A 24,684-nucleotide genomic window follows, 5' to 3' on the forward strand; every position below is an offset into this window, starting at 1 on the left:
ATGCATACTTGTTAATGACGGACTTTCCAGGTACTTTTCGGATATCGATACTACTCGTTCTTTTCACTAAAACTAACTGCTACCTTCGAGTAGAAACCAGTTATCCGTTCTCCATTAGTTTTCAGCCATTAGGTTTCCTACATACAGTAGCCTCTCTCTTAATCTCAGTCTTTAATCTCTCTCAATCCGTTGAAAAAATAATTTTAGGTAAAAAAGTAATATCAATATTATAAAATTTGTAAATAATTTCAGAATTTATATGTATCTCTTTAAAAAATTGCTAATTATTTCAAAGAAAATAATTTTCCAGCTCAAGAGAATAGTATAGAGAGAGTAGTACATACTAAAATTAATATTGAATTGCTTTTTTAATGAGTTCGGGCATTGATTTTAGCTTTAACTTGTGTTTAAACCGAAGTTTTCCAACTTTTCTAAAACAATGTGTTCACACAGATGACTGGGTTGGAAGCCAAGGGGTACAAGAGATTTCTAGGTACAGAAATTAGCGATAGAAAACAAACGAGATCAATTAGATATTAGTAGTGCATTTGATATCCTGCTCGATGTCAGCACAGAATAGATACTCACTCGTATCCCATGGCAACCAAGTTTTTGTGTATTTCTTCTAACAAATAACTTTGCCTAACTCTGTTGAGAAAAAAAAAATAACTTGTACCTCTGTCATCTTAACTGGCATCGGTTACTTTTCGTTACACTTATATATGGATAAGCCTAAATTTGAATCGTTTAGGTATGCTTCGTTACACTTACATATAGATGTAGGTACGGCATCGATTGCTTTGAGGTACACTTACTTAATGAATTACTGAAGTAAAGAAACAACCAAAATTTCTCAAAGTAGTAGTGTTTATTTCGGGGAGTCGACCGACGCGACGGTGCGTTTGAATGTGGAGCATGGTAGGGGGCACGAAGTCTTGCATCACCAATAGTTTCCCAAACCACACGAACGATCGGCAACTTTCGCAGATTATAATCTTATTTTAGAGAGAGTAAATCCGTCAAAAAAGTTACTTCACCAGCATATCCTCATAAAAATACCACATTCATTCGTATAAAACATAGTTATCATTAAAGAAGGGTGAAGTTTTACGTGAAAACGAATTTTTCGTCCCTAGCAGTTTATTTGCATAATTAATTAATTTCAATGTGTGCACCATTTGTGGCTCGACAATAGAGAAACCCGGCGTCGACATTAGCCTACTCCTAAAGAAAGGCGCCAAGGGGACCACGGCTTAGCGTCCCAGTCAACGGACGGAGTGCAGCTCATGAAGTGCCCCCCACGAGGCACTCAAGCAGGGATCGGGCTGCCTCTGAAAAATCTCCACTACCGCCGGGATTTGAACTCAGACTGACCGAGTGGGAAGATGAAACTTTTGCCACCTCACCCTTCCGCTCATATTAAGTTACCGTTTTAGGCACTGAATCTTCCGGATTTTCACACGCGTTTATCGATTTTTCTGGAAAATATTTGGCCAATGTTTCAGTTGGCTTCTTCAGTTGCACTTAAGTGCCAATACAGAACTTAGTCACCTATATATACATCCTGCTTGGTGCCTTATTGGTGGAGGTGTGCTCTGGTTGGCCGATAAAGTATGGGCTGGTGTCGGAGTCTGTCCATCGCTCAAGAAAGTCCAAAGACGAAAGTAGCTTTTCCTCCGCTTACGAAGTTTTTCCAATGGCAATTTCTTCCCTTCAGAATTTTCTGAAATTTCAATGTAGACTTCCGCGGAGATCTTATATGTAGTGCGCGATTCTTCAGAGTTCCCAAGGTCCTGGAATTTAAAGCCTACTGAAAAACCTACCTGGAACCGTTCGCTCGGATCCTAGTGACTAATGAGTACAGAAGAAACGACTAGTTAATATTTGGCCACACTATATAGATAAGGGTAGGCAGGAAGGCAGGTCTCCCATGTATTTGTCTCCTTTGTTGTGCCTTGATGTGTTCTAGTCCTCGAACTCTGATTGGCGGGTTTGCGATACAATGGCGGAATTGTGCGGAGGTTTGGAGGGCATTGCGTTCGGGGAGTTGAAGCACCCGTGTTCTCTACGCGGATTTAATCTAGCTCCAAACAAACCTCATGAAGTTTGCAACTCGAGCCGATTACCCGATATTCTCTCGTGGCGACTATCTCAAACCCCTCCCACGAGCCCGATGAAATGCTTCGTGCTTAATGCCCGCGTCTGGGATTACTGCAGCTCTAAAGCCGTTACCAATTCCGTATGCTGATAAAGCACATCTTCTCTTCGCCATTTTATTGGAACGTGAATGATGCTGAGTTGTGAACAGCCTGTCAAAGAGCTAGGGTATTCTCTATCAATAAGCCCATAATAGTTTGCAGAACCTACATTCCAGATTTTAGGTACAAACTACTGGGTTAACAGCTCTTTTATGTTGTAATGCATCCTAAAACGAGAGTTGGGAATTGAATCAACCAACACCTCCAATTCTAAAATATAATTTTTTCAGCACCAGCGTGATTTTTGAAGTTTTCCGGCGTGAAACATGTTATGTATCATGTTCGTTGAAGCCTCAGAAATATTTCTTTCTAATTGTGTTCTACCTACATATGTTTATAAAAAAATGAGCTTCCCCCGTTGTTTTGGCTGAAAATTTACATTTTTAAAGTTCTATCTACAAATTCTCACCTCAAGGAGACGATGGAAGGAAACTTTTATAGCAATCTTCTATATATATAAAAGAAAGTCGAAAATCGTGTTAGTTAGAACACTTATAATTCGAGAACGGCTGCACCGATTTCAATGAGATTTGGTTCTTTGGATTCGTCACAGGCGGGGTTAACATATAGGCCATTAAAAAAAGGATAATTTCACAAAAAAAATTCATCTCTTTCCTATGGACATGCATTTAGGAGTTATAGTAACACAACAATTGATAAGTCGGTCAAAACTACAAATTAAAAAATTAGTTTTGTTTTTACCACTTTAATAACTGAATTTAGTAACAATATAACATTTTAATTACTAAATATATTCAAAATATTAATTAAATTGAAATTACATTTTTTTAATTTAATTCGAGCTGATTGTAAGCCCAGCCGTGGCCCAGCTCGAGTTGACACTTCACTACCGTGTTTGTAAACAAATCTCCAAGCAATTGTTGACAAACGGTAATGTCCGTGTTCCGAATCAAAGATGGTTGATTTAGCGAGCAAGAACGAAGATGTGGATGACTAAAACGAGGTAAATTCAAATAGTTTGTACTCTGCATGGATTCGAATCTTTAAAAATGTGTAACAAACGAAGACGAAATCACCAACTATCTATCTGAATATTTTAAGTCCTTGGACGTACCTGGCTTACCAAGGCACGATTTACAGAAAAATGTAGTTTCTGTGCTCATGATCTTTCGAAGCCTAAACCAACCATAACTATCCAACGGAACGTGTTTGATCATTAAAAAAATTGGTGATGAATGAGATTCACGCCACTTTACTCAAAGGAAAATTCAAAGGTTAGGAAGTCCTCATTCCGTAGATTCCATGATCTCAACTCATATGCCCTTTTGAGCTAAAACGTATTCAATTTACAATTCGTGTTGCATTCGTGATAACGATTAAAAAATCGCATGGTCATTCTTTCAGTTTTTGTGTTGTTTGTGCTTATGTGCTAATGAAAACCCATGATTTTCTCATGGTCAATTTAGCGTGCTATGTTCACGAGTCGATAAACCATCCTCTGTATTTCTTCCTTCGCTTCAAGTGCGTAGCTAGGATAGGGGGTTTTGGGCGCAGCTAATACCACGGGTCTGTAGGGTATAGAAAACTCGCTAAGGTAAGCGGGAAGTGTGGGGGCACTTCCCTCAGACATTTTTTGAGATAAATGGTTCAAAATAGTGGGTTTTGCGGCTGTGTGAATAGTTAAATATGTTTTGTTTGTTAGTCATCCGTCCCCCTTATATTAATAACAAAATCTTTCATAAAAAAATTCTCTAAGCTCTTGGGGGGGTTTATCCCCTAAAACCTCCCCTCGCTGCGTCACTGCTTTGCTTCGCTATATTTATTTAGCTTCATCCGCTTCATCTTGCGCCTGATAACAAAACAAAAACTGTTGTTTATCAGAAGGTGGTTGACGCAAGACATTAAACCCGAATGTGTAGGGCTCACCGTGGTGCGTTTACGCATGCAGTACGTTTACGCAGTGCATTTTTTCCAAATAGAGATACTAAAACTGGCGCGCCTTAAGTCATTTAATGCGAATGCTGCTTCATAGGGGCTTTTCTTGCACGATTTTGAGCATCAGTCAAGCGTCGGTCTGGGGTTGTGTCAACCTGCCCTCTGAAAGGGCCAAGTGTATGCAACAGACTTGGACCTAAAAACATTTTTTTAAAGCTAATAACGCAAATAGCCAACAACAGAATGCGTATAATTTTTATTTCATAAACTGCTTTATTAAACCACAATGCCCAAAATTTCTTAAGCCAAAACGTAAGAAAATTTGTTGAAAAAAATCCGCGTAAACGTGCTCCGATCCACCCCATGTAGATTCGATAAAGAAAATGTCTTTCTGACAAGCAATTTTGGTACTCATTTACGTAGTTTTATTGAATTTGTATCCTTATTTTATTATAATAAATTAAACATGATTAAAAACGATACAGCCGCTCTTGATTTATAAATGGTGTAAGTAAACTGTAAGTTCATTGATTGTTAGGCGGTACGAAGTTCGCCGGGTCAGCTAGTGATTGTATAAATTACAAAAAACAGATACTTGATTTTATTATATATCTTTCTTAATATAAAAGGATTTGATGCGTGAGACTATTAGTTTAAACAAAATTTTGATAAATTTGGAAGAGTGTGCTCACATTAAATCGTATAGTATCGGTAGCACCTCTTTAGAAAGGTGTATGGCGAGTTGGATGGTTTTATGGAGGAATCATTATTTTCGGCCAAAAAATTGCAACAAACGTTGAGGCTTGGAGACATTCTCAATTAAAGAAGCCAAATAATTGCAATATATTTTTGGAAAACGTTTACTTTCAACCTTCTCACAGGCAGGGATAAAATAAGCCTTTATAGGCCTTCCCATCAACTCCGGGTCTATTTCAGTAAACATTTGAAGCGTTACCTCCCACGCCATCCTCTCAAACACGATACAAGCCGTTAAACTTGGGTCTTCGCTCCAGGTTTTGGACATACGCCCATTTCCTCCCGAAGATTCGGTAATCTGCACACTCCGAAACGGAAATAAATGGAATGTTGTCGGGGTCACATATAGATCAAGCGTAGTCGCAAAGAGCAGTATTCCAGGGTGGAAAGAGGACCCAGATCATTAGGCACGCCAGAAGATGTTATCCGAGGGTGGAATATGAAAACCTCCACCAAACTCACTTTTTAAATTCCATCTGTAATTTGCTCATTTGCTTTCTTCACGGATATCTTCAATGTCTAAAAAATTCGACCTGAGTATGCCTGGAGAATATTGGGGATGCATGTTGTCATTATACCAGCATGAACTCGGTAAGAACAAGACAGATGCTAAGTTAACAAAATCCCGACAGGAATACCAATAATTCTAATAATTAATTTAAGGATAAATCTCCCCCATTTTCAAGACTGTAGGTTGAATATATTTATATATTTTCAAAAACCAATGCTTTATATTTAAATGTGGTTAGAAAACTAGGGGACGATGATTCATAACTAATCCCATGAGTTGCGCCTCATTTTTTTAGTTCCCACAAATTTTTCTCCGTCAACAATAAGCTGGATTTGAATCAAATACAATAATTATTGAATGCGTGAGGATAAAATGGGGGAAAGTAAACAGAATTACTTACAAAAAAAAGAGGCATCGGAAAAATATTTTCTCGCAATTCATAAAATGAATTTGTGACCAGGAAGAGATTCCATAAAGCAGTACTCCTTCCATTGGTGAATGTGGAGAACTGTGTGTTTGGTAATTAGAATCCAGCGCAGAAAGGCGTGAAGAGTCGAATAGTTACTGATATAATGATCAATTCACTTTCTTATAATGCATGCTATCGACATAAATGTTCAAGGAATACATAGTACTTAGTTTTTAAAATTTGCCCGTGATAAAAAAAAAGAAATTTTACCTTGTTAGTTATTTCATCTGTTAGTTAATATTTTACATTTGAGATAAGGCAAATTTTTAACAGAGTCTACAAAAAGTAATACTAATGTTTGGAACTTATTATGGAAGATAATTGCTGTAGACACTGTAGTTTTTCCTATGCTGAATTTCAAAGTTCATGAAGTTGACAAAACGGCTACTTTTGCGGTGCGCGGAGTAATTTATTGCACTGGCGTGTCTACATTTTTGTATTTTTCATAAAAAATACATTGGAAATGGGAATAAAATTTCCTTTAAAATGACGTATTGTTCACCATTTTAACATGCACTGAAGCCCAGATATAAATTTTCAAAGTACAGCGGCACATCATTCTGACGTCGACAGAAATTCGTATACTCTGAAAAGTTCAAGGATGGTAGGATGAATTTCACGCGGGAAATCCGTTATCGAAAAAGACCGTTCGAAGGGGAAGTATGTGCTGTTTTAACCCATTTCCGCCCACCGTAGCCGCATGGCTACATCTTAGCATTCTGACCATATGATGCTCTTGAAGAAAATAGAATTGTCGCAAATACGTTGTTGAAGCTTACAATAACTTAATCCACCTATTAGTTTATTTTTAAATCCGATCGAAATGAGCCCACTGACCGGAAAAGACGGCTACGTAACGGAAGTTCAATGTGGACGACTACGGCCGGTAAATTAAATGCAAGTATCTTAAAAGTAAACAGGAATTGTCACACATTATTTTAATTATCCTCATCCAAAAATTATCATGTCCTGAAGATTCGTCCTCTCTATTAAGGCCACTCATAGAAAATAAACAGCAGTAGATTCTGACCTCGTTGCCATCCAGTGTAACAATGTGATTACTGGTCATTCCGAAGAAGCAAGTTGATGCAGGTACCTTCAAAAATTTTCATAGCTATTATTAAACACGATCATAAGAGCGACGTGGCTAAATATCTACACAATCGCAAGCAGAAACTTTTCTGGTATTTTCACAATTGCTTCTTTATTTCGGATACTTTAATGCAAATGGCATCATTTACATTGTGATTAAATATGCATTATGTCAATGATATTGGTGCATTATCATCTTTTTTTTGTATTTTTTCGATTTTTCTTGTTCCTGAAGTAATACCTTGGCCTCTGATTCTTTGCATGATCTTGATAATTTACTGTATTTCTATGGTACTTGAAGGCAGAATTTTATTTCGAAATTACTAAATTAGTATCTACTGATATCCTCAATATGAATAACACATTTTTAATTTCTGTTTTCTTTTTCATAAAGAATGTCTTCGTATTGGTTTTTCCGGCTGAAATGATTATTTTATAAATCATTTTATTGTATCTATTTAGTATACAGAATATTATGTTTCTTATTGTCAGACATTTTTAGCAATATTTATGAAGTCCTAGTAAATATTAAAAATATGTGAAATGAAAAGGTCACTCAGCTCAGTGTATCGTTTTCTGGAAAAAATTTCAATAGTGCCTAATTTTTATAATCCTTAAAGAATAATAAGAATAAATAAACCGAGGAAACATATTTCATGGATGTCATTAAATAAGTTTATTGAATGTTTTTTTCCTTTAAGCTAGCAGATTTTTTTCTTACGGTACCTAGTTAAAGGCGATACTGTTCCATGGACTTGCGCGTAAAAATTTAAAACCTGCCCCGCGTTTCACATGTTTCTGGATCGGGTGGGAAATGGCGAAGGTAAGGGTTGGGGAAGTGTGACGTAGGGTTACGGGGCGGGTCCATTGGGAGGGGAGGAGGATATTTTTTATTCAGTCGACCCGCGGCGAGCGGGCGTTATCCCCCGAACCCTTTCCACCGGCCCCACCAATAAAGCCCTCCGAATTTGTTTACGTGTGCATTTTTTGCCGTCCTGCACCAGGCCTACCAACCCACCCGCCACCCACCCGTATCTGCGCCCCAGATTCCCTTCAACCGTCGCTTCCTCCCACCTTTTCTGTATCGTTTCACCCCCTGGTTCACCTTGCCTTTTGCCCGATGCCACTCGTAGCTGGAGGGGTTCGGGTTGGTGTGGTGGAAAGAGTGTTCACTTCCCAACCTGTGGACTCGGGTTTAAATCCCGACCGTGGCAGAGAATTTTCAGACACTTCCCGATTCCTACTAGAATGTTGTGTGGAGGATACCAATGAGAACCCTAGGAGGGTTCTTAGAAGGAAACAACGCACCGGAGCTGAGACCCAGTGCAGTGGTACCTCAGATACGAGAGCTCCAACATACGAGATTTTGAGATACCCGTCGAGCGAACGTAATTACGCTTTGAAATACGAGCGAAATTAGAGATACGAGGAACGGTCGACTGCGGCGCTACACGCGGCAAAAAAGGGAATGACCATTGAAGAGAATTAGTATTATTATTACTTTTCCTCTTCTATTCTTGACCTTGTTAAATAGCTTTTTATGATATTTCTTGGAGTTTAGGTCAATAAAAACCAAGTTATAGCCAAAGTTTCGATTTATTTAAAATCATCCTCAGGGCTATGAAAGAGAAAACATGAACAATATAAAAAACAAAGAAAAAAATTTAATTTATGTCAAATTTTTTTGTGTATTCTATTCTGTTCTTATATATATGTGTGTATACTTTAAATTATATTACTGTATAAAAAACGTGATCGTAACATTTTTATGTAAAAATATTGTACATCGTTGTATGTTGTCATCTTTGTATTTTATATTGTTCATGTTTTCTCTTTCATAGCCCTGAGGATGATTTTAAATAAATCGAAACGTTAGCTATAACTTGGTTTTTATTGACCTAAACTCCAAGAAATATCATAAAAAGTCATGGAAGAGAAAAGAGAGAGTAAAGTTAAGCAAACAGTAGCATTTAAGTTGTGTGTAAGTTGCATTTAAGTTGTCAAAATACAGATACACTTTGAAAAAACTAGTTTTTTATTTTACATTCTTTTATTATGTTTATATAAAATATTTGTTCTATATAAATACATTTTTCTTATTTAAAATGTCACAAAAACAATTTCGGAAGCATTTTTGGGGCTGGAAAGGATTAATGGCACTTCCATTAATTTCAATGGGGAAAACCGCTTTGAGATAAGGGCAAGGTTACGGAACGAATTAAACTTGTATCTCGATGTATCACTGTACCACTACTGATATTTACCGATTCGATCGATGGATTTTTCTTCATCATAGGAAAATCCACTAGGATTGGTAGAATATTAATTGCGTATGCTTGGTTTCGCTATTTAGCGGGCCCTTTTCGCTTCTATAGCGTTGAGGTGTTTTTCCCTCGTCCCCTCCCTTCCGCTCCTATCCCTTCCCAGAGACGGCGGGCTCCCATCGCGGCGGCGCCTCTATCCTTTTTCCTACCTCTCAAGCCCCACCCGGGTGATCGGGCGTATAAGCCACGGACTTGGTTCCCGGCCCCGGTGTGTTGTGTCCTCGAAGGGCTCTCCTGAGCCCTCATGCATTGTACCACTACTGATATCTACCGATTCGATCGATAGATTTTTCTTCCTCATAGGAAAATCCACTAGGATTGGTAGAATATTAATTGCGTTTCGCTTGGTTTCGTTAGTAGCAGGACCCGCCCGCCTTTCTGACGGTGCGGGATTCCTCGTCCCTTCCCTTCCTTCCCTATCCCCTCCCAGGAGGCGTCGTCGGGCTCTCATCGCGGCGGCGCCTCCGTCCTTGTTCCTTCCCGTCCTTCCCCTTCTGGGTGCAGAGGAGAAAAGCTAGCGCTTACAGTCCCTACCCCAGGAGTGTATCGCCGCGAGCCCGCCCTAGGGTCTCGTTTCCACTGTACCACTACTGATACGCCCACGCTTCCGGGGAGGGGAGTGGAATGGGAAAGAAAAAGGATTGAGGCGCCGCCAAGAGAGGAGACCGACGACGCGACGCCTTTAGGGTAGGGATAGGAGTGGATGGGTGGGATAGGGTAATACCATGGAGTAAGTATATAGAGGGCTCACCAGACGTACAAAAATCGTATATATTTTTTACGTAGTTCTGGAACAATTAATCAGATGGCGGGGAACAATTTTTTGCGATTTTATGAATTTACTCGTTTCACAAGTCTAAAAATATATTCTGAAGCAGAATGTGTCGATACATTTAGTGGATACAGTAGTTAGTCGATTTTGTTCATAACAATAGTTATAAAAAATTTCCTTAAATTTCAGCTAGTAACTTGACTTTTCCTAGTAACTTGACTTTCCTAGTAACTAGTAACTTGACTTTTAATAAAGATTTTTTTGCAATATTTATCGATTTCCAAAAAGCATATGACAGTATTAATAGAGAGAGACTGTGGGAAAAGTTGGACAAGTTCGGAATTCCAAAAAAGCTAATAAACCTCGCTAAAACAAGTATGACAGACTCCACATGCTCAGTACGAATAAATGCACGGGTGTCGGAACCTTTCAGGATAAAGGCAGGCGTAAGACAGGGTGATGGACTATCCCCAATCCTATTCAACTTAGCAATAGAAGAAGCTCTTAAAAAAGTAGCAAAAATGGACGAAGGCGTAACAATTGGCTCCAGAATAAATATACTTGCTTTTGCAGACGATGTGGTAATTTTAGCAGAAAATTTAGACGACATACGCCGGCTTACAAAACTTTTCATGGAAGAAACAGCTAATCTAGGACTAAAAGTAAATGATGGAAAAACTAAATATATACAATTAATTGTTTGAGGCGTAACTTGGTGAAAGCGAAAGTACAAAGTTCTTCTTTCTTAATTTAAATATATACACTTTACAAGAAATGAAATGAACAGAAATCAAAATCCTCTCTACATAGACAACCACAAATTTGAAAAAGTGGACTCCTTTAAGTATTTAGGCGTTTTTATTTCAAGAGAAAACAAAGAAGCAATAGAAATACAAAACAGGCTAAATCTGGCTAACAGATGCTTCTACGCCTGCAACAAACTCATGTCCTCAAAATTACTATCACACACTACTAAAATCAGAATATATGAAACAATCATAAGACCCGTACTTTTATATGGAAGTGAAACTTGGAAACTGGATAAAAAGGAAGTAAGAAAATTAATTGTTTTTGAAAATAAGATCCTTAGGAAAATATATGGACCAATCTCTGAAGGAGGAGAGTGGAGGAGAAAACACAATAGAGAATTAAGAGAGCTATACAAGGATCCAGATGTAGTGTGCGAGTTTAAATGTAGAAGAATTAGATGGGCTGGGCACATTTTGAGAAGAGAGGACACTAATCATTTAAAACAAGTTATAATGAGGAATCCTGAAGGAAGAAGGCCAAGAGGAAGACCAAGGCGAAGGTGGTGGGACCAAGTGAAGGTAGACCTGGAGCGATTAGGAGCGACCGAGGAGGACGCAGGAAATAGAGATAGATGGAAGAGGATTGTTGGTGCGGCCAAATATCTACTTAGATATATATGGCCCTGGGAGTAAGAGTAAGTAAGTAAGTAACTTGACTTTTCCGGGTTTATATTCCTAAACCAGTTGTCAGCGGATTGTACTTAGCATTAAGTTGAAACTTGCAGGAAAACGCTTATTGTACTACATTTTTTTCATACTAGTGAACTTTAATTTATTCTTGACTCAGTTTCGACGTTGTCATATTTGTTTATATATCTTTTGGACGAAAAATCTGGAAATTTGTAAGGTAAAAAGCAATCGCCTGCTAACTTTCTTATTTTACTACATAGGTCCATATATGCTGTGTATGAAATTTGGATTTGGAATATACTTACTCTATGGTAATATCCTCGCCGCTATGAGAGCGGCCATAGTCCACTAATAGTGAAACCATGCTTTATGGTACCAACCATTTTGCAAGATTTTACTATAAATAAGTAACATGCAAAGATCAAATCGTTGGATTGTGTTGAGGACATAGTAAGCACAACACTCCGTCCGTCGGATGGGACGCTAAGCCGCGGTCCCCTTGGGGCCTTTCGATAAGAGCAGGCTGACGCCGACGTCGGGTTTCTCTCCATCCTTCCTTACCTACCCTTCCCTCATGGCGCTAATGACCTCAGCTGTCGGTCGCGTCCTCCAAATACCATACCATGTTATACATCGTAGCTGGAGCTGTCTATCCTGGCCCGAGACTATTCTCTGAATTCAATTTTTATATACGAGGTACGAGACGGAAAGGGTAAGAAATAGCAGGGCTATTCAGTAACTGTTTACGCGGTCGCGAAGACGAAAGATTTCGTGACGGGATCGCGAAAATCACATTGTTGCTATTCTGTAAGCCATTTCGAACATTCCGCCGCGTAAGTTTCGTGCTTCAGTTTACGCGACGAGAGTTGTCAACGAAAACTCAGTTTCCGCCGCGTAAACAGCAGACCGCGGTAGACGACGGGGCCTCATGCTGTTAATATATGTCATGTATTTGCTTTGCCATGTAAACAGCGGTGTTCATTGTAGTTGTGGACGTAATTTCATTTCGTGCAAGTAATATTTTTGCATATTTAACTGTTAATTTCATGTATTTTAAATTATTCTTGTCTTGTATATGCTTCTCATATTCTCTTTTCGGAATACATACCTATTGGAGTTGGAGGTGTTGTTATCTGTCATTGAGGAAATGTTTTATATATTTCATATTTATCGTTATCGCCCGCTTAATTGCATATCTCAATATTACTCTATTTATTTTCAACCGTTTATCAAAGTGAATACTTAAGTTGAAAATGTGTCGTCGCATCTTGTTTTTAAGCCGTGTTTACAAGACATTTTCCCGTCGTCTGTTTCACTATGAGTGAAGATGATGTATGAGCGTAGATGTTTTAAATGCTTTGTTCTACTTTTCCCCGGGACGGTTACAAAGTTAGGAAGATATTTGCTGGTTAAGAGGAAACGTATGTGTTCCATTCATGAATTTGCTGCTGCGAGTCACCTTTGTGGTGGTGCCAGTGCTTTCCCACTTCGGAATGCAGTGTTACTCTATGAATACCAGTGTATATGCAAAAGGAGTATGTAGCGGGATTCAAGAACTTAGGATAAAGTACAAATGCTACTTTTAATATCCACTAAGAAGGTAAACAACTCGTAGTATGATCATAAGATTATTTTGTTTCTTCTGGTTTGAAAGGGCTCATGTTCAACATCAATGCTAAAATAACATGAATGAATGCTGCGCTCTACAGTCTGTATAAGATATTTTTGGATGATGAAGTTGGAGGGACATAACTAGCAGAAAGACAGCTCCTCTGCTGATCAATATTTTTACTCAGGCTGGCGATGTATAAATATTCACAATTATTGCCATATAGTGGATGTATATTTTTTTCTCTACGTTGTGATGGCTATTGTTTTAACTAATCAAATACAAGATATTGACACTGAAAGGATATAACTGATAGGTGAATCGATTTTGTGTGTTTATATTAGGTCCTTTTCGCAAATGAAATGTGCAGCTGCTGTGGCTGGAGGTTACCATTCCTAAACTGTGGATAGGTAGATGCTTGTATGACAGATAGACGTTTGTAGGTATGTTATTTATGTACGTAGCATAGTGGGTACAACTTAAATTATTTTACCAAGTAGTCTTTATTGAGTATACTACTGTTTTCAGTGTCATATGTCTTGCGACAAAAGATGACTGTAAGTATTTCTTGACATAAGAGATTTGTTTTGTTCAAAATGGTTAGTATATACTTTGGGGACATATGTCGTTTTTGTGATATCCATCATACAGGATGTTTCCTTTCGATTATGCCTATGAGTCCATGGCATGACTATGATTATTATGGAAGAGAGAGCGAGAGTATTTATTCAATGGCCATTATTGTGATGGTCCCTATTAAAGAATTGAGGCAAGTCAATCATCTTATTTGTATTGATTGTGGATAGTGGTGAGAGGATATTGTCTGAGAGACAGATACCCGTTTGTGCCTGCTGCAGTATCATGATGGAATGCAGTATATAAAGGAATTGACTCCCACATTCTAGCCACTCAGAACCCTAGATAAGGGTTCTGGCTTTTAAGGCTTTTATGTGAAATGACTCATAGTAAACCTATGAAATAAGACAGCCAATTACTTCATAATGTGCTACAGATAGATATATTCTTCCATATAACATTTTGAGACCATTTATTGTTTCTGAGATAACAATTTTAATATTCTCGTGAGGTGAGGCTAACCTATCTTCATTTGAATGTGTATCGTTAATTTATTTAATGATGGAATCTGATTGAAAATTAATGGTGTGAGAGCCCTAGAAATACTCAGGAGGAGGAGAGAGATGAAAGAGACATCCTTGTGTGAGGGAACTAATGTAATTATATGACCCTTTTGTATTAACATAAGAAGTATTTCAGGGAAAATATTGGATAAAGATTTAGCTTGGAGACTAATAAATATTTTATGTCCCCCACATGATTCCAGCTCAAAGAGCTCTTGTAGTACCAATGCATTTGAAGGTATAGTACTAAACCACATCAACCACTATCCCTATAATAAGTTAGTGAAAATTGTACATGGAATACCTACCTAAATCTAGATACTTTGTGCACTGCATTTTTATGGGCATGGCAGCTACTGGTAGTGACAATAATTTGGGACTTAGCCATCCCTCTGTCAGCAGAGAAGTTGAAGGGGTTACAGAAGCATAGGATGCTCCTCCCATATTGACCAAAGATATATAATTCCCATCCAAAAAAAAAAGAACTGAGTAGAAGCGTGAATTGCAGCTGATGTCGATGCCCATGAATTTTTGTAACAAGTTATGATGAGCCCATTACTATTTACATAGCATTTTCCAACAAATTTATACTGTTGGAGAATAATCAAACCAACATTAAAATTTATTTTAATAATTTGTCATGGATTAGACCTTGATTCTGAAAATTATTCACTTGAGTGTTTTAAAATCATCATTGCCTTATATGCCAGTCCTTTTCAAATTAATTGGTGATAATTGAAGTATTCCTACAAATAGGCCTAACACAGATAATGGGTATTTATGCATTCACAATAAGAATCCAGTTCCTTTCATTAAATTTCCTGCATTATAATATGGCATGATGTAAGTAACCGATTAATGGAGATGTTGCTCCAGATGTTCATGAACTTTACCTAGATTGTTTCCATTAGTATGGGATCAGAAACGTAGCATTCCAAAAAATTTGGTGATAATGCCACTCTTCTATTCATATTAAAAACTTTTACCAATTTACAGCTCCCCACCCCCTGTAATTAAATGATTCATATTCGCTATATCATGAAACCCATTCTACATCCACAGCTCAAGTCTCTTGTAACTACTCTCATCCCATATGCTATGTAAACCCACTCAGAAGCATATTAATAACATGCTTGTGAGCACAAGCTCTTATCAATTTGAAATGTGTTGGTAACTGATACCACCTCCAGAACTATGGTTGCATTTCGTTATTCTTTATAGTTACTAAATAATTACAGGTAAGCTCAAAGGAAATAAAGTAAGAGAGTATCATTTCTAAGTCATTCCTATTTTATTTAATAGTAATTTGCAAGCATAATTTTTTGCCAGATTATCAGTTATGTTGATAAATATATGGAATCAATCAGCCATGCATAGGGAAATGAAATGTACTTGGGAGAGTGGATATCAGTGTTCGTTGTTTGGTATAAATTTGGAAAAATAATCATCTGGTACATAATTTAGCATAAATTATATGATATTAATAATATATTGGAAGTAATGACCTTGATTTTTTCAAAGTAAACTCCTTGCATCGAAAAGAAAGAATAATATTTATATCATATATGTATGCTTATGCACTGAATATATTAAAAACAGTGTAATGAATGATAGGAGGCTTAGGTAACCCACACCACCACTGACCCCTGACTGGAATACTATGTGGCAGGCCAAGTACCCCTGAAACTTATTAAACTGAAGCCCATGTGCGGGTTATGAAGTCTATTGAGAGGTGCATGGGGGTTCTTAACTCTAGGTTCAGATGATTGCTGAGACATTGAGTGCTGGAGTGTACACCAATAAAATCAGGATTGATAGTTAATTCTTGTGTTGTACTTCATAATATGTGTGTAGGGGCTGGTTTTCCCTTCCCAGATGAGGCTGATTATTATGGAGATCCCAGCTTTTGCAGAGTCCCTAATTAATGGAAGAGGCATATTAAACAAGGCCAGAACTATTAGACAAGCGATTATTAACAGGTTACCTAATGCATTGGTAAATTACAAATAGATACACTACCATTGCTTTTGTTGGTGGTCAAACTACGGTTTTCCACCTTAAAATTAATCATGGGATCCTTCATAGAAGGCATACCGGGTATTTGCCACCAACCTCATCAGAATGGTCTAAAATGAGAAAAGAAATATTACGAATAGGTCATGTTTCATCCATTATTTTTTTATGCCTTTTTCTGTTACTTGCATAAGACATATAATTTCTTCCACTAGGTATAAATTTCCATTACTGTTTGGGTCTCTTGACCTTCTTGATTGTGAGGTACTTCAGGGTAAAAGTAGAAGACTCATCACTATAGTCATTGTGAACATTGAAGTCAGGGCTGCAACGTAATGATAGGCAGTCCGTTGTAAATAGATTCTTATTTTTATCTATTTTGAGGGGTTTAGTTCTTCACCTTATTTTCCGTCTTCTTAGCACCCTGTTACCAGCCCTTATCCCGTAAAGTTATCCTTTCTTATCTACAGTCTTCCAATAATTAAGCAAACTATTCTTAGGACATCGCTGGCTGTTGATAATAATTTTCAAAACATATTACCACACTCATGAGGACCGTTTACATTACTATTTTCATTGCCTATAACTAATTATCTGGCCAATTCTGCGAGAAACGATATGACGAAACTGACTGCATCAATTCAAATACTTGTATTATCATTAAAATAGGTCCATCAAAGCAAAGGCATAAGCAAATCTGGCATGAACAAAGGCATAATAACGCCAAATTCCTCTCATTTACAAGTTTTCATCCCAATTACTCACTGTCATCTTTGGTGTCTAATTGCATACACATTTCCAACGCACTCACCTTCAACATTAATATACACGTTGAGCTCTCACTTATATTTAAAAGTGTACAACATACTTTTCATTAATCAACGTTATAATTCATAATAGCCTTGCACTTACCAGCCGAATCTCGCTCTATTTTTGTTTGTCGAGGACAATTGCATGCCGATTTTCTCTGATTGGCACGCAGTGACGTATTGCAGTAAAACTTCGGGTATCTTCGACTTCCCCCACTACCGCGGAGGGGAAGGCACGAAAATGTTTTCGTGAAGCCTACTGAATAGCAAATTACGCGTCTTCGAATGTTTACGCGGCGTAACCACGTAAACGGAATCTTTCGTCTTCGCGACCGCGTAAAGAGTTACTGAATAGCCCTGGAGGTGGCATGTAGACGAAGAGGAGAAGCAGGGAAACTATTAACCCTTTCTAATCCAGACCTGCTTCTGGGAAAATTAAATTTTAAGACATCTCACTTTTAAAATGTGAAAATTTTCTACTCAATAATAATTATTGTGGCAGATACATATTTCGCCATTAAACTCTGCAGCACAAAAGAACACGTAGTTTAAATCTTTCCTAAATAGAGCTGAAAATGTATACATTTTCGAATATTAACTTCCACATAGTTGAGCCTAATACCATTGAACGAATACATTTTTGATGTTACTTAGAAGCAGCATTGGGTTATAATGGGTTAATCACTATGCTCCAAAGAATAATACGATGGATTGGCCCTCGTACTGAGGCATTGCAACTCCTTTGCAGGCATAATGGAAGGAAAACTTGATGGAAATATCCCCAGAGGAAGGCTATGGCACAAGTATCTCGAAGATAACATCAATGATACCCCAAAGAGGAGCCTAATGTGAAGGAGGAGCCTCGTGGAGATAAAAGAACTTCCTTGAGATTGGGTGAAACGGAGAGATGAAGTTGACCCAAAGATTAGTTTGGAATGGTGAGGGTAGAGCTCACCCCGGACTAAGTCAGAAGCGTATGTATAATACACATTCCTCATGCTACTCGTAGATGGAGCTGCTCTTTCCTCAACCGACTCTATTATCTACTCTAATGGGTACTATCAAAATATTGAACTTAGAAAAGTTATCAGGTACATGTAGAGATTAGGGTATTACATTCACAAGGGCTGTAGCTAATTACGTGTTTATGTTACCAAAATATTCAATTAGATGAGTGGCGATTTAAAAAAAATGGAATCTATGATGGGAGTTAGGAGAATAACGTAGGAATGGTTGCTGTGTGCATAAATACCTTTGCTACAGATAAGTTATAACTCTACTCTAAAATTATAAAAGGTGTCTGCAGTTAAGCCAAGAGTGGAAATAGGATTATATTGTTAAATTAATGAAGTAGCATGCAATTACTTTTGAACTGCCACATTGTAAAAAATGTCGTTTTACTGTGAAATCTTATTAATAAAAAATATATTGATGAATTCTTCACGGGAGTCCGACCACGTGAACTGTGCAGTCAGAACCGACGCGTCGCGACGTTAAAATGATGCTACCCCTGCCAACATACTCGGGTCTTTTGACTCGTGACGCCCTAGGGACGATGCAGAGTTAGCCATTGATACGTCGGCTCTGACTGAACAGATCACCTGGTGGGACTCCCGTGAAGAATTCATCCATATCGTGCGCCAGGAAAGAACCAAGTCTAATAATAAAAAAGGAATACCAATAATATTACAAAAAAGCAGCGATTCCTTACGACGTTTCCATGCCTTCGCGATACATATTTCGTGGGCGTTTCATCTAATTGACCTCCCACGAGAGGCCTTCCCTCGCCCACAGCCTCTCTCGATTCTTCCCCGCACTTTGATCCCTCAAAGCGATTCAGCGAACCCTCGACAGCCACTTCTTAATTCCTCCGTTCACTTGGGCGCGTGCCAGAATGAATAGACTTGGTGCTCAAGAGTGAATAGACTCAAACAGGTGTATCTATAGTGGGGCGGCAAGTGATTATGACAGAAGAGACCGTAAGAGGTTTAAATATGAATCCTTTAGCGAGCTAACACACCATAAATTCTCACCAGAAAAATATAAGAACCCACCAGGAGGAAAATACTAAGGAGCACATAATTCAATTAATTGATGAAAGTTATTGATTTAAGCGCAGAAATTTTAAGACTTAAGCAAGTAAATTCAAAGGCAGAAAATTCCAATTTTTATTGAACTTTTTCATTACGATCACAGGCTGGAAACCTTGCGCGATAAAACGAAAATTCGTAGAAAATGTGAGTCATAGAATGGGTTATTCTAAATTATGGGCCCATTTTCAAAACTTGGTGTTTATCCAATTAAAAATCCAAAACGAACAAACTTTATACTAATAAAAAGATGAATTTTCAAAGTTTTTCATAATGTAAGATACCAATAATTTAATAAACTTAATACTTCGTTATAATTAATACAATCGAATTTGTGAAAATGGTTCATCATTTAGAATAACCTTGTACGAGGCAGACATAATTAAATAGACTATTTTCTCTCTTGAGATCCGCGGATGGAATGCTATTTTCCTTGCAAATGTCATGCTTAGCATGAGTAAAGTTAGGAAACGCCTGCACTCCCATAAATTCTCATCTCTCCGACTTCAACCTACACACTTCGATGTGTTTCACGAAGACTATCATTATTGCCTTCACACATCATGTTCAAAGTTTGCGAGAGTAGTTTCCCTGTATGGAATAGGGTCTTCACAGACGGTGAATAAACATCGACGTTGAGTTTATCAACACGAAGTGTATCTCAATCCAAGTAACTGACAACTTTTCTTCCAAAGTAGGTTCGTTCCTTCGTGGAGAATCTACAAGTACAAGCTCTAAATTCAGAATACGGAGAACTCCAAGCTTTACTCGCTGGGAAACAAGATTTTTGCGTCAGAGTTCCTCACACCAAAAGATCGTCTATCGAAAGAGACACATATTCCCCGTACTTCTGATCAGATTGAATAAATTTCAAATTTTGATTTGATTACTTTCGATAATCAACTAATTGAGGTAGAAAAAATGCGAAAAATAGTTTCCAACTTTCGTTTACAGCTAAACAATAAAAATGCAAAAAGTGGGTCACAAAAGAATGAAAAATTCAAATAATAAATATCTGGACATAAGAAAAGCATTATTAACAAAGACATATTGGAAACCTACACGGATAATCTGCATCACTAACTTTTCCTATTAATCGAGAACAAATATCGCTGACGTTAGAACAAAAATCCGAGCAGATTGATAATCTTTTGCAAAATAGCCTCTCACTAGGTCATCACTTAAGTATTGATAATTAATTTACGATCCACAAATTCACGTAATTACCAAGATAATATTTCATTAATGCTTCTAATTAAATAATAATAAATAAGGAAAAAAAAATTTGTCAAAGAAATTATGGCTTCATAATATATATGCAGCACTCCAGAAAGCCTTACACAGGAGTAGGGGTAATAACAACATGATCCACTCCGAAGACTGTTTCACAACTGTATTCATTCTGGGTCCTAGGCCCTGCAATTAGCCGAAGCATTTTATAGAGTCAAAGAAAGATAACGGAAATTAAATGGCGAGATTTGAGGGGTTTTTTCATGTCTATAAATCCTTAGTAAAATAGGATAAATTTTCTCCAAACGCTCATGCACCCAGTTAAGATTCGTACCTAAACGCATTTTAATGACGATACCGTATATTTTTTTTACCCTTACAAGATCGCGTAGCATCGAATAATATAGCAGTGATTCTTCTGGGTTATTCACTTATTTGTATTGTCATGTAAGTAGAATATCCCATTTTTAGTAATAAAGCAATAAGCGAAATATTTCATAAATAAATAAAATTAAAAACCCCGCGCACTTTGTAAGATAATGAATTGTGTACACCGGACGCATCAGAAAATTCACACTCAAGTAAACAACTTTATAAAGAACTCTGAATACCCTTCAGAAAAAATAATCATTAAAGCGAATTAAGGCATAATTTGGGTCTTAAAATCTTATTTTTTGAGCTTATTCGCTAAATAAGAAAAATCATGCCATAGTTCTTTGGGTGATATTTCTTTATGCATGTTTAATGACATTATTTCAACGTTGATAGTTTATGAAATACACTGAAATTTCAAACTAGCTCCGCACTGAAGAGAATTTTGGTGACGTTGGTTAAAATATTTCTTTTTAAAGCCCTTAAATAGGCGACATCAGCAGAAAAAGGCATAAAAGGGTGAAATAATCACTAACAAATTGCGTTAATTCCGCCATAAATAGCCCTAAATATAACTTAATAAAATTGTTTTCCTGAGTAAAAGAAAAAATAGGCATTTTAGGCAATGTCCTCAGCTTACTGATGACATAACAATACTTACGAGCTTATTTTGCTGAGACGACAAATATCGCGGCCAAGAGTATAGGAGACTGCAGAAATATCGTTAAAGCAGTCTAGCGCAGGTTTTAAAGGCCGTTTTACACGGGACACGTAATTGCGCTATTTAGAACTACATTAATTTCTCTTTGAGGTGTGGAATTGCGCGAACGCATCAACGAAATTTAAACAGCGAATATTTTGCCATCTCACGTCCATGCATTAATGCATGTGCTCTAGCAATTCACCGCTTTACACGAAGAAATTTTGACTGCGGCTTCGTACTCACGTGACATAATAACGGTGAATAAACATCGACGTTGAGTTTATCAACACGAAGTGTATCTCCATCCAAGTAACTGACAACTTTTCTTTCAAAGTAATTTCGTTCGTTCGTGGAGAATCTACAAGCACAAGTTCGAAATGTAGAATACGGACAGCAAGAATGTGCCTCGTATAAAACGGCCATAATATGAGTGAGGCACCCACCTTGGCACAGGAGCGAGATGAGGTGTAGCGTCGCTAGAAGCGTCCGGCCGTCTCGACGCCCGCCCCGCACAAGACGCCTACGGCCCCCGCCACCAGCCATGACCATCCGACTCTCCTAAGACACCGTGTTCACCTTGCTCCTTGAGACGAAACTTCCTCTTGCAATGCACATTAAGGATGACACAATGCCCTCTATCACTTTATCTGACATCCAGTGGAGAGCACCAAGGGAATGAGTGAAATAATTAAAAGGATTGACTAAGGGAGAGTCACTCAACACTCATTTTAAGCAATATCGGTAGAAATATTTCTGGGCATCGTAGCACTTGTAATGTGGAAAGGTGCACAGAGTAAATTATTGGGACGAATAATCCTTAAGACACAGCTAATTTTGGCAGAAAAAATTTTAAAAATAATTTCAGTTTCCTCTACAGTGGAGTTCGAGAAAAACCGTTGTCAACGCGTCCTCAATTCCTCTTGCAATGCACATTGAAGAAGACACACTGTCCTCAATCAGTTATCCAGAGTTCTTCTAGAGAACACAAACGGAATCCGTGAGCTATGGCTGAATTTTGGGAAAACACATTAAACACTCACTGAAAATACAGGGATGGAAAACGGTCAAAATATATACATGCATGCAGTGTGGAGTGTTTTACACGAAACTTACTGGAGGGCCAATTTTTTTCTGAAAACTCAACGCAATCCTTTGAATAATCTCACATAAAAGTTCCTACTTCTATTTCCGCAATTACTATTGGAAATAATAATTTAAAAAATATGCAGTGCAAAATGTCTCATGAAATAAATGTACAAGGAAAATTGATATAAGGAATATATTTTCCTATTCTCCAGAGGGACGATACATACAGGCAATTATTTCTATTTTCATTACGATTTGCAAGAAAAATTATTATTGATAGTAATAATTTAAAAAAATTAATATGCAGTCAAAAACGTCAAATGAAATAAATCTAAGAGGGAATAATGTATCAGAAATATATTTTTCTATTTTCCAAAAGGACGATATTTACAGCCGATAATTTATTTTATGCTCTCCATAAAACCATATAAGTTCGCATCCTTATTTATTCATTTATTTAGCGAAGCACTTTTCTGGAACGTGTGAGCGCTTTCCTCTATCCTCCGAAAAAAATCCGTTATTTTCTTAGCATTTACACCATGGCAAGACGCAAAATCTCCCTGGAAAATGTTAAGGAAGAGGACCATAATACGTCGTCTCATTTCGGCACAATATTTTTAATGATATTTTACTTGTAACTCAAAGAATTTTACGGGAATTTTCGAGTTAACTGTCACAAATGGAAATATTTGAAAAATCAGCAGTGTGCCAAATTTCATAAAAGAAGGGCAGACGATGCGCCGAACTATATGGATATTTAAACCACCGCCGCGCGCATTTAAGGACCACGAGGGTTTGTGAAGACACAAGGAAGGGATATAGTGAGATTGCATGAAAATGAGGCGAGAGACACGAAACGAAAAACACACACTTTCACAGGTGTTCCTACTCATGAAACAGAGATACTAAACCACAGGAATAAAGTTATCCATCGTCTGCGTTCTCAAAATATGATCCTGCTCATCTCCAAAAACGTGCAGCGTTCTCAACCAAACTTGTAACAGTGGTGGATCATTCCCTTATTACAAAATTTTGTGTACTTAACTAAGACAAAATAAAATGATGTGAAATACGACGTAACTGGGCGAAGGGAAAACCTTAAGGTACGTTTGCAAATTTTTCAACTTTCGTGGCACTCGAAAAACTGTAGAAACAAATTCACACACTTCCTGCCAACAAAAATGCGTGTTCACGAAGCGGTAGAGTATAATTATGTGACATTTCTCCACTACCGTGACGATCCAATCCCTCCTCTATTTTGCCGATATATCTCGACGTAGGACGCATATCCGTGGTCAGCAGCGGGCGTCGGCGTCGCGCGTGCCGTATTTAGCGGCGCCGCGATGCCTCGGCCAGAGAGTCCAGGCGGCATTCCAATCGAAGGTGCTTCAGAGACCGTGAGGTTTACGGGGGAAATCGTGCTTCCACGTCACCTAAACGGTGCCCATACAGGCGATAGTTTAAAAGGGAGAAAATGTCCACAACTCCGCTAAAGTAGTTCCAAAGGAGTCTAGCTTCCGATGGTCGTGAGAATCCGCGTGTTCAACCGCTAACTATTCTCATCCTCCACCCGCCGAACGAGGTGAGTTTTACTATCTCGAAGTCCGTGTTCCTTTCGCTAAATAGGGTGAGGTAGATAGCTGATACCGCCCTCGACTGAGGAGAGGAAGGGGCTCTAATCCCGCTGGCGAAGGCGGGAAGGGTGTTTCGCGTGTCCGCAGTCAACTGTTTCCCGCCCACCTGCATCGAGATTCGCCTCGGCGCTGTTCAACTGACGTACTGAAGAGGGGACTTCCCCTGCGAACCTATCTTTCCCCTCCACCTCCTTCCCCTCCATTCCCCTTCATCTCCTTTCACCCTCCCCTCCATCCACCTTGCGACGAAACATTCGGCGGCGACCCCCCCCCCCTCCATTCCCCAGCCTCTCACCCAAGTACAAACCTCGGTGAAGGGATGTTAATTTAGGTAAAGAAGGATCAAAGGGGCCTTTACCCTTCTTCACCTACATACAATGCTATTGATGATTCTCAGGTGAGCCATTTGATGTACTGTCCGCCATAGGCACATACCCAGAAATTTGCTTCGGGTAATAGGGTTGTTTATATGGATATATTGA

At 38.2% G+C, this 24,684-nt stretch overlaps 1 protein-coding gene and 1 long non-coding RNA gene across 3 annotated transcripts in view; both read right to left on the bottom strand.

The window, feature by feature from the left end:
- Window positions 1–22,854, bottom strand: part of LOC124165839 (lachesin-like) — a 239,907-nt gene extending 217,053 nt beyond the window's left edge. The window contains exon 1 of the mRNA XM_046543368.1: window positions 21,926–22,854. Within this exon, the coding sequence (XP_046399324.1) occupies window positions 21,926–22,031 (106 nt within the window). The 5' untranslated portion in view covers window positions 22,032–22,854. The remainder of the gene's footprint in view (window positions 1–21,925) is intronic.
- LOC124165840 lies at window positions 15,768–17,221 on the bottom strand. 2 transcript variants are annotated; one of them, XR_006866339.1, is made up of 3 exons: window positions 17,191–17,221; window positions 16,285–16,391; window positions 15,768–16,182 (listed from the first exon to the last, which is right to left on the bottom strand). It is a non-coding gene; the product is annotated as an uncharacterized LOC124165840 (long non-coding RNA). The 2 variants fall into 2 exon arrangements; XR_006866338.1 differs by lacking the exon at window positions 17,191–17,221 and adding an exon at window positions 17,090–17,174.
- Window positions 22,855–24,684: the final 1,830 nt, after the last annotated feature.

Source organism: Ischnura elegans, chromosome 9, assembly GCF_921293095.1.
Source record: "Ischnura elegans chromosome 9, ioIscEleg1.1, whole genome shotgun sequence".
NCBI lineage: Eukaryota > Metazoa > Arthropoda > Insecta > Odonata > Coenagrionidae > Ischnura > Ischnura elegans.